Consider the following 11483-nt stretch of genomic DNA (forward strand, 5'->3'; position numbering starts at 1 on the left):
AACTTCAAGCTATACCACAAACCCATAATAATTAAAACAACTTGGTATTGGAACAAAAACAGACACACAAACCAATGCAACCAAATAGAGAGCCCAGAAATAAAACCACACTTACATGGACAACTGATCTTTGACAAAGAAGCAAAGAATATGCAATGGTACAAGGACAGTTTGTTCAATAAATGGTGCTGGGAAAATTGGACTATCACTTGCAAAAAAATGAAACTAGACCACTACCTTTCACCGTGCACAAAAATCAACTCAAAATGGATAAAATAACTGGACATAAGACCTGAAACCATAAAATGTGTAGAAGAAAATATAGGTAAAACATTACAAGGCATACATTGCAACAACATCTTTAAAGACTCATCACCCAAAGCAAAGAAAGTCAAGGAGAAGATAAAGCACAGCAAAAGAGACATTAACCAAAACAGAGAGACACCCCACTACTTGGGAAACAATCTTTCCACTGCAGTCAACTGATAAGGGACTGATCACAAAGATATACAAAGAACTCACAAGGCTCAACAAAAACAAAATAAATAAACAAGTCAAGAAATGGGCAGAACTTAAAAGACATTTCTCCAAAGAGGAAATGTCTGGAGGTTCCTCAGTCTACTAAAAATGGAGCTACTATCTGACCGAGCAATTCCACTTCTAGGGATCTACCCAAAGGACACAAAAGCACTGATTCAAAAGAATACCTGGGGCCTCCCCGGTGGTGCAGCAGTTGAGCGCTGGGCTGTGAAGCTGCCCGCAGCCACTGCAGCGCCGGTTCGATCCCCGGCTGCTCCCCAGCCCCAGAGGAGGGTCCCACATGGCGCACAGACCTATCCTGCCGCCCACTGCTCCCCTCAGCAGTGTATTTCATCAGTCTGCCTGTGCTGTTCCCCGCTCTGGCTCTGGTGAATTCTCTCACCCTCCCACCCTTCTGACTGTACCAGTGCTTGTATAAATAAATAAATAAATCTAAAAAAAAAAAAAAGGTAACAGGGCCTCGGCGGTGATGCTGGTTGAGTGCTAGGCTGCGAAGCTGTCTGCAGCTTCTGCAGTGCTGGTTTGACCCTGGCTGGCTGGTGAGGCTCCCACATGACCTCTCCAGCTGCTCCCACTGCTCCCCTCAGCAGTGTATTTTGTCAGTCTGCCTGCTCTGCCCCCTGCTCTGGCTCTGGTGGATTCTTTCACCCTCCCACGCTTCTGACTATACCGAGTGCTTGTATAAAATAAATAAATAAATCTTAAAAAATAATAACAACACAAAACACAACAAAGCAAAAACAGGCAATTATAAATCAGAGACATCCTGCAGGGGAGGAGGAGGGAGAGGGATCAGAGGGAGGGAGGGAGGAGCACAGGGGACTGAGGTGATGGTGCACGGGGGCATTGGTGAAGGAAACTCTATGGGGACTACACCTGAGGGGGTGGGGGAAAGCAAATATTGTTTAAAAATGAACAATGATGTAAAAAATAAAACAATATAAAAAAAAACCAAACAAACAAACCCAAAAGTGAAGATAGAATGAAAAAAGAAATTCTAGCAAACTATTTTGAGAACAGAATTTTGAAAGCAGAATCCACCATAAACATCACAAAAATCCAGAAAGTAGTACTTAAATGCTCCATCATATAGCAGAAAGATCTGGAAGTTGAGATTTCATTAGCATGCCAAAAAAATCAGGGTACTGATATGCCAAAATGAGCACTTTTTACTTGGGTTATTAAAAATGTTTAAAAAATGGACCAGCTACACAGCCAGTAGATTCCTCTTTTCCTTCATCATAAAATGAATCTTAGCCACAACACAGATTTGTCACCCCGCTGCCCGCTACGCCTTCAGCTGGGTTTTTTTTTTGGAGGATTTGTACCTGCTTAATCCACTTCCATGGCGGGGCTGCATGGTTAAGAGACATGCAAGGGGCTACACTTTGTGGAGTGTTTTCTTGGTTCATAGAAATTTTCTCATTGCTCAAAGTAAAGGGGTCTGGAAGAGTCTTGCACACCCCACCTCTGTGACTTCTGCTTGTGAGTTTCACTACCTTGAGGAAGTGACTTCACCTGGTGGAGAGTGACTTTGCTTATACATACAATGGGGACAAGAACAGGACCCACCTGAAGGGCTGATGGGAGAACTAAAGTGAACAAACGCAGAGGGATGTCAGCTTCATTATAGGAGTGAAGAAGCAGAGAGCAGGGGAAGGTGCAGGGGCCATGATAGGAGGCTAGTGTGGGGGCAGGGCTGGAGAGGCGCCCAGAAGGCTGCCTGCTCCTTCTTTCTCTGCTCCTCCAGGCTGCAGGGGATGCCGGCCCAGGGACTGGCATCAGCTGCTTCCGGGAGGGAGTCCTATATGGCAGAGTCAGAGTTTAAAACGACAAAGAAATAAACAGAGTTTCGTGAACTAAATTCAGTTTCGACTTTGGTGTTGCTCAAGCCCTTCAAGCCCTGCTTCTGTAGTTGCAGCCCTGACTCAGGAGTCACCAGCTGCGGGACACCTGGCACCAACTTAGCACAGAGGATGTGCAAAACCTGATGGGACCTCCCTCCTGGGCATGGCTCCGGGATCTTGGGCGTGCCCTCGAGAGACTTAGGTGTCCTGAATCCTTCCCTTCTGGAAGGGAGCACAGGGGGCTTGCATGGACACTCAATGGCCAGGCCTGGAGTGGCCCCTGCTCTGTCACTCACACCCCCAAGCAAAAACAAATCCCTGGGTCCCCCAGAGGCAGCAGGAGCTGGAATGTGTTTTCGTGTGCCCAGGAGGCGTAAGCTGGGCTTGGAGACCACACTGAAGTCAGCCTGGCTCACTGTCACCTACTACTCTTTCTACAGGCCAGGCTCATGCTGGACACTGTGCAGACATTGGCGCCATGATGCGGAGAAGGCTGAGGGTTCGCCAGTCTAAGAAACTTGCTTGGAATCTGAACACTGACATTGGCAAGCCTGGGACTCAAACCCAAGCCTGTTCCAAACCCAAACCTGTGGCCCCATTGACACATGGGACCAGATTACTCCACTTTAGGGGGTCCACCCGGTGCTTTTTGTGTGTTTAGCAATATCCCTGGCAATTCCCCATGAGATGTCAGCCACTCACCCAGCTATGACAAGCAAAAAAGTCTGTAGACACGTCAGATGTCTTTAGGGGCTAACTTCCCCCTTCCTGAGACCACCACTCTCCCACTTGACTGGGGAGGTGGGAGAAGAGTGAATATCCTTATCACCACAGCGATGGGGTTCCCTTCCTCTGTGGGGTACAGGTCTGACCTGAGCTGGATGGTCCATAAGCCCCATTTTTCTCACTTTTGAATGAAAAGGGCAGAGTCTGCTCATGAAGTCATGCTTCTTTCTACAGGCTAAGAACAGTCCTGACCGATCTTCTAGAGATAAAGCAGAAACAAAGCAAAATCCCTGTCCTCACAGAGGTTATGTTCTGCAGACCATAGAGAGCCAGTGTAGAATGATAAGGGCCACAAGATAACAAAAGCCTGGGAGACATGACATTTGAACAGAGGTGTGCAGTGGGGGTGGGTTGAGCTTACTGACTTCTGTGCAAGAAGATTGCATAGAGAAGAACAATTGCAAAGTTCCTGGGGCCTCCTGGGCAGGCAAGCGTGGGACAGCAGGTGTAACCACAGAACGAGCAACGGCTGAGCGATGAGGTCAGGGTGCAGGTGGAGGGAAAGGTGCTTGTGATGTTCATAGGGACTCACCCCAGGATATTTTGAGGACCAGACCCATGGTGTGAGCTGCAGTTTTCATTTCCATCTGGGTCAGGTTGCAGAAACACTTTGCCCTTTACACCAGTCCTGTCCTAGGACCGGGTCTCACCTGAGTCTGTGACTCTCAGCACTGGGCTGGGCTTGTGCAAGATGGGGAGGTGTGGAGGGCAGGCAGTGATGTATAAGTGGACCTCTCTGCTGGCCTCAACTCATGTCCTGAGTCGACTGCCAAGGACACAGCCTCCTCCCAGCCTCCTCTTGGCCTCTTCCGTACTGGAACAGCATGTTGCTGATCCTTCTGTTCCCGTTCTTCCTGCTGGCGGGCGTGCTCCTGGCCATGGTGTCGGTGTGGGTTTTCTGCATTGAATTCCTCACCATGGACGTCCCTGCGGGCATCAACGGCAAAATAAAATTAAGGCTCCTACATTGCATCTTTAAGCTAATGATAATGTGGGTGAGTTTTGCGTTCTCTTTGTGCCTCCTTGGGAGGCGTAAGGAGGGAGGTGGGAAAAAACATCCCAGCACCTTCATCGAATGAACACAAATATCATGTGGTCGGTGGAGGAGCAGACAGTATATTCTCAAACCTGAACAACCCCCACAAGGGGATATAATGCCCATCCTCTTGCTGGTGGTGTCATGTGGGACTGAGCTGTTAGCCTCAAGAGTTGGACCCTGACCCTGCTTGCCATCCGGTGTGTGCCATTTCAGAACACACGTGTAAACAGTGATGCCTGAGAGCAAGTGGCTGGGGCAGGGTAGGACAGATATTGAATACAGGAAATCTGGTTCTTAATGAACTGGTTGCTGGCACTTGTGCTCTCAGATACCCCGATGGAGGAGAGCCGGGGCCAAAGGTATCTCACCTCCAGGCTCAGCTTTCACAGGATGCGAGGTTCCACCCAGGGTCCTCCTGGACTCGATGCTCAGTCCACCTTCCCAAATGCAGTGGCTGAGTTTCTTCTACTGAAAAACAGGGAGTGATAACAGCCTGGCTTCAGGGCACTGCACCCCAGGGGTGTTCCTTGGTGCAGAGCCATTGCTCCTGAAATTCCTTCTTGTGGCTGATTGATTTGTATCCCTCACAAAAGTGTCTTTGCAACTACCACCTGTCCTCGGGCGGACACTGCTCTGGGGATGGGGACAGTGAGAGAAGCAGAGTCCAGGCAGACGGTGCTGGGGAGCATGAGGCTCACATGGTGGGTGGGCACGGCAAGGAGCAAAATGCTGTACAGATTGACCAGGCTGTGCAGAAAGGGAGGTGGGGGTTTGGGGATCCCCTGTGTGCACGCAGGGGGATCCACGAGCCCCCACGAAGACAGGATGCAAGAGAGCTAAGAATTCACATGGGGTCTCAATGGCCCCGTCTCCATAACCCTCTACTGGACATTCTTCTCGTGATGAGCGGCAGAGACCACAGGCTGGCGGCGCAGCTTCCAAGGTCACCGAGAGGCACAAAGGCGCGGCAGGAGCGGTTCCGGCCATTTGCACTTTGGTGGAAAAACCGCTCAGGCTCCTGTCCCTTGGAGGGTGACAGTGCAGAGGCGGCTGCCTCTTGGAGTCATGGGCCAGTCGGGACCACACGCGTTATTTCATTACAGCACAATTTACTCTGATATCGAGAGTCAGATACAATGGCCTTCCTTTGTCATCCCCCATATTTCATTTCCTGTTCTCCAGCCACGCACGACGAGGTCACCAGGGTCGCTGAAGCCCTAAGTGACCTTGGCACAGAAAAGGGGGAGAGGCCATGGCAAAGAGCCAGCCCTGGGGAGAACCCACACTTTTGCTCACTTTCTCCTGTTATTATGCAAACAAGGGTTCAGTGGGAACTGAGGGAGACAGAACTGGGGCTCCTGCAGCGCCAGCAACACTGAAGGTCCTCGGTGCCCCCGCTGCCCCCTCTGCCCCAATCCTTACCGGGCAAATCTGAGAATCACATTATTTGATCCAAAAACATTTCAGTAGGTCTCCCTAAAAGACAAGACCCCTCCCTCTGAAAAGCATGACCACAGCGCAGCAATTCCATCTTGGAGATGGCTTCGTTGTCCCAATCCACTTTGGCCGGGGTGGGATGGGGGCTCTAGGGGGTTCTCCCTGGAGGAGAGGACCTGTCCGGGCCAAGGAGGAGCAGGGAGATCCTGGGGGTGCCTCAGGTAGGGGCACCTGAAACTGGGTTTGTAGGCCTGGGGAGAAGGCATCTGGGGGAGGGGTAGGAGAGGCCTGGTGGGGTGGACAGCGTGGCCACGGGGGGGGGGGGGTGGCCTTGATGCAGTTCCATGGAGACACCGGGCCCAGCAGAGCTGGGGCCGCCCCTCTCTGGCAGAGACAGGTGAGGCCTCAGACAGCAGCAAGGACCCACTGAAGCCCCCGCCCCCCACATTGCCTCTTCTCTCACCCCAGGGCACTATTTTAGAGAAGCTGAGGATCTGCTCTATGCCCCAGTTTTTCCGTTTCATGCACGATCTGCCCCCGCTCAAGAACGACCCTGAGGTCGTGGTCACGGACCTCCGCTTCGGGACCATCCCCGTGAAGCTGTACCAGCCCAAGGCGACCTCCTGCTCCAGCAGGCCAGGCATCGTGTTCTACCATGGAGGCGGGGGCATCATAGGGAGCCTGAGTAAGTGCCTTCCCCCCTACCAGCCCCCAGGGCACCTGGCTCAGCAGATGGAGCCCAGCATGAGGTGTCCCTCTAGCTCCTGGGGCTTTGTCAGCACCTGGGACTTCAAGCAGGTTCCCCATTGAATGAGCAAAGACATCAAAGATATGGGATGTGAGCTCTTTCTGGAAGTGACGAGTGACACACGTGTGCATGTATATGGAACACGCTGCTCATGCAGGGAATACATCGTGTGCATGGACTATGTGAGTGTCTGTGCGTCTGTCTGGATACACGAAATTCACATAGCACAACACCTACCATTTAAAAGCGTACAGTTGAGGGACACCCCACATTCACCAGGCTGTGACCACCACCTCTATTTAGCTGGAAAGGACTTTTCTATTAAGGAAACACGTATGGCCAAGACAAACTCTGCCACAGAAGACAAAGACAAACTGCCCCAGAAAGACAAAGGAGCCAAAATTTTTAAGAAAATCAATGTGAGAAAAGCTAGAATTGGGGACAACTTTGTTATCGTCACTTCTCCCCTGTGGATTAGGAGGACACCCCTTTAGAAACCAGCACTGACTTCCATGGGGCCGTGAGCGTGTCCACCGCAGCAGCCTCTCAGACGAAAGGGTTAAGTCAGTGGTGGGGCTGGTTTTGCCAATGACGGGATGATGTCGTGCCAATACTGGTTAATATTATTGGGGCCGGTCCCAAGGCTGCCCAGAAAGTGCCTTATGTCAGCGAAAGCCCATCAGGCCTGTTACTCATATCCCCACTGCGCAGATGAGGAAATCACGCCCTGGGCAGCGAAGGGACTGGCCTGGCAGGACGTCAGCTCCAGCTGAGAAGGCAGAGCTGGGATTTGAACTTGATCCTGAGCTTAGAGCTCCCTCCTTGAACCTCTGAGCCCAGCAGCCCAGCGCCCCTCCGCTATTCTGCACGAGTGGTGGGCCCCGGGGTGCATTTTCAAGGAGGTGGACAGTGCCCCAGGGGAAAACAGCAGGAGTGGAGGAGGGTGGGGGCGGCTGGGGGACCCGCGCAAAATCTCTGGACTCCTGTGCCCTAGGACCCCACAGTGGAGCTGCTGTGGCTGAGAGGGGCTGCCCTCAGCCTCCCCAGTGAATGTGAAAAACCTTCCACTTTCTAGGGACCCACCATGGCATCTGCCGTCAGCTGTGCAAGGAGAGCGACTCTGTGGTTCTGTTGGTTGGGTGAGTGCGGGGACCCAACTGAGACCTGGATGTGGGTGGGAAGTAGGTGTGGGTGGCAGGTGGGGTGTTGGAGGGTCCCCTTGAGGAGGGGAGGCTGTGAGGAGCAGCTGGGGGACAGCAGGGGAGGCAGGCGACAGGGGGTCAGGGGAATGGTCCTCCCTGCCAGGTGAGTGTGAACAAAGGGGTTTTGTGCATGGCGGTGGGGGGTGGGTGGGGGATTCCTTGGCAAGCTTCTTTGGGAAGCAGAGATGGTGCTGTGCTTCAACCAGAGCTCTTTGGGGGGACAGCCCTGTACATTCTGGACACTAGCACCTCCAACACGGCACGCTGTGGTGTGGTGTGTTTCACCGGGCAGCCCGAGAGCCCAGCCGCGCCCTTTCTCAGTCCTGTACCTGCCGAGGAAGCCAGAAAATTCAAAAGCTGCTTTGTCCTCACTGCTCTGGGGTGTCTCCCAACAACCTGGAGCTTCAAACACAGGGTGGAGGTGGGGCGGAGAGAGAAGGGGCCATTTCTTCCTGAGGTCCCTGGGGCCAGACTCCTCATCACATGAAGGGGGGACAAGAAGGGCCTGTCCGCCCATTGGCTTTTCCTGCACTTCTCCTTAAGGGCACCAGCTGAGGGAACTCTTTCCAGCATCTTGCAGGGCGCACTGGCCAGCTTCCTCCTGGCACTGCTGGCTGAGTAGAGGAAGGAACACAGATGCCGACTGAGGGAGAAAGACCTGGAAAAAGGCTTCACTTTATCATTTCTGGCTCCAAAACTGGTTCTGCAGGGAACAGTGATCTTGACCCCATTGGTGGCCCCCACACACCCTGCGGCCTGGCTGTGCCGAGCCACTGGCTCCTCAGTAGAACATACGAGCGAGTCTGTGACAGTCATTGTTTGAATCCAAGGCAGACAGGGTGTGGGGCTTGAGAGCACTGCTGTCCTGCCTGGACTTGGGGAGCCCAGAATTGGGAACGTGGGGATGGGTGAGAGCATGTGTCTGGCAGAAAGATTGTGGGTCCCATGGAGAATTTCCTTGTGCATATTGTGCTTGTGGCCAGCATTGAGAGTGGTGAGATGTCTCCCCAAATTGTATTTCTGGATTCTCTTGGATTTGGTAAGGTCTGGCCATGCCAGGCTGGCATATCTGCTGCCAGCAACCTGCTCTCAGGTCATGCTCAGCACAGTTGTAGGTGCCCTGGTCCACCGTGGCTGGCCTGGGGTAGGCAGGCGTGTCATCTGCTGGCCCCAGTGGCACTGACGTCTTCAGGAGTCTCCTAAGGAGCTTGTGAGTGTGGCAGGACGGGTTAGAATCACACCAGGCAAAGCTCGAGTTGCTCATGGAAGATTCAGGAAAACGGGGGAATCAGGAGACAAGGTCAGGGATTTGGGCAGAGAGGCCAGGCTGGGGATGGGCAGGTTGTTGGCCCTCGGTACCGCCAGGGCTCCGAGTTCTGCGGCAACAGCAGCTCCCAGGTATTGAGCCCGCGCCCCACGTCTGGGGTGTGCCTGCCGCCTCATTCAGCCTCACACCTTACCTTCAGCTGGTGAGGCTTCAAAAGGGGAAGTTGAGGGTGTGGGGTTGGGGAGGGGGATCTGGGTGAAGGGTGCTAAACACAGGTGTTGGGGCTCTGCTGGGGCGATGAGTTCAACTGTCTTCCTTGATGTTTCTTAGGTACCGCATGGTCCCCCAGTGCAGGTTTCCAGTTTTGGGAAGAGATTCCATCTGCGCCACCATCCACTTCCTGAGGTCCCTGAAGCTGTACGGGGTGGATCCAGCCCGCGTCGTGGTCTATGGTGACAGCATGGGAGGGGGGATGGCATCTATAGTCTGTCAAAACCTCCTGTGCTATCCAGACCTCCCCAAGATCCGTGCCCAGGTCCTTGTCTACCCCGCCCTCCAAGGTATTGACTTCCAGAGTCCGTCCTATCAGCAGAACAAGAATGGCCCATTGCTCAGTCTGGATTTCTTCTTCTACTGTTGGTGCAGCTGCCTGAGCATCAACCCCGCGTGGAAAAGCGTCGTCCTGCAAAATGCCCACATGCCCCCGGAGGTCTGGGCAAAGTATCAGAAGTGGCTGGGGGCAGAGAACATCCCCGAGAGGTTTAAGACCAGAGGCTACCAGCCCCAGACCCCCGGGCCCCTGAACGAGGACGCCTACCAGGAGTGCCTCCTGGCCCTGGACGTCTCGACCTCGCCCCTGCTCGCGGAGGACGAGGTGGTGTCGCGGCTCCCGGAAGCCTGCATCGTCAGCTGCGAGCACGACCTTTCCCGGGACCACGCGCTGCTCTACAAGAAGAGGCTGGAGGACCAGGGTGTCCGGGTGACCTGGCACCACGTGGAGGACAGCTTCCATGGGGTGCTGTCCTACCTGGACTATCCCTTCTTCACCTTCCCCTGCTCCAGGAAGATCCTGGACGCCACCATCTGCTTCATAAATGGCTTGTGACCTGCTCCCCGGCCCGCTCACATGACCAGACCAGAACCAGACCAGGTTCTCCACGGGTGAGGACGTCCTCTCTGGTGTGGATGTAGGTTTTGTTGAGTGAGCTCAGGAGGGGGTATGGTCATCATCTCCTTTTTTGCTCCAGTCTAGAACCATAGCTCCATGTTTCTGATGTCTGAAGGGAGCACACAGGTCAGACAGACTGTGGGGGTTGGTAAGGGGAACTCTATGCCTTGTTCATGTTGGAAAAATCTGACTGATAATCTTTAATGGCCACAGGAATGGACGAGCTGAAAGAGCTCCAGGGATCCTGGAGGGAGAGTTCTGGCTCCAGAGAGACTGATAACAATGCCCACTTCCTATCTCTCTCCAGTCAGGCTCACACCAGCTGGCTGGGTGGCTTGTTCCCAGGGATGGTCATGAGGCATGTCTCAGCCCTCACCTCCAGCACACTAGCCCTGAATTGCAGCTCCTGTCTTTCCCATCACTCAGGATTAAAAGGAAAGACAGTGGTGCCACAGGGACCTTACTGGGGTCTTTTCCATCCCATAGGGTGTCAGCAGCTATTGAGCTGAATCGGGTTGGGAGAGTCAAGTCTTTTACCCTCTAATTTCCTTTGCTTTTACAATGTCTGAAAGATTCCAGCATTGGTCACTGCGGGCCCCTCTGGGAATGCACAGCCAGGGGGTTCAGGGGAGATGACACACCCACGCGCCTTTAACCCAGATACACCAGGAGTGTTTTCTCAGTGAATTCCCAGAGCTTCCCTGCAAATACCTGCCACATGTGTGTACAAGGTGAGCACCATTTGATAAAGACAGCGAGTTGCATCCCTAATCACTTTCTCTGGCCAATAATCAAGTGAGGACAAAGTCATAGCAAGGGCAAAATGGTAAAAAGGGCAAAAATCAGTCTCTGCCACTTTTCACCCCACTTTCCTTTCAGTGTGCTTCTCCGGATACTCCTCACTGGCCCCCCAATATCTCTTTGCCTTTATGACCCCAAATCAGGCCCACACTGTTCTCTCCCCAAATCAGACCCCTTCTCCTGCCCACGCTGTTCTCTCCTCTCATCCTTGGGTGGGTGGTAGCTAATCCTAGTCAGGCTCTGCTGCAATGACAAACATCCCTAGGATCTCTGCGGCTTGTGACAGCAACGGCCTCTCACACATCACATCACACGGCCTCACGGGTCACTGCTCCATGTTTGCTCCTCCGGGTTCTAAGTCACGAAGGAGCTACTCTTTGAGACACCTCCTGTCTCGTGGTAGAGGGAATGGCATGTAGTGAATTGCATCCTGCCTTACTCCCCACGCTATCTGCTCATCACATCTGCTCAGTTTTCATCCACCAGAGCAAGTGAAATGGCCGGGCCTGACAGTCCGCCCCTGCAGGGGAAGGAGGTATTTCTGGACACAGTGCAGCTTACCACCCTCTCAATCACATTCCCACTGCCATCCGACCTTCAAAAATTAATGTTATGGGCCTCCCCTGGTGGTGCAGGCAGTTGAGTGCC

The 11483-nt window shown here is 53.2% G+C and overlaps 1 protein-coding gene across 1 annotated transcript; it reads left to right on the plus strand.

Moving 5' to 3' along the window:
* Positions 1 to 3997: 3997 nt before the first annotated feature.
* LOC311177839 (arylacetamide deacetylase-like 3) lies at positions 3998 to 9971 on the plus strand (the record flags this gene model as incomplete). The annotated part of the gene is made up of 4 exons (XM_084244077.1): positions 3998 to 4168; positions 6118 to 6334; positions 7473 to 7536; positions 9197 to 9971. 4 exons carry the CDS (start codon positions 3998 to 4000, stop codon positions 9969 to 9971), a joined length of 1227 nt encoding a protein of 408 aa, XP_084100203.1.
* Positions 9972 to 11483: the final 1512 nt, after the last annotated feature.

Source organism: Talpa europaea, assembly GCF_964194135.1.
Source record: "Talpa europaea genome assembly, chromosome: 9".
Lineage (NCBI taxonomy): Eukaryota > Metazoa > Chordata > Mammalia > Eulipotyphla > Talpidae > Talpa > Talpa europaea.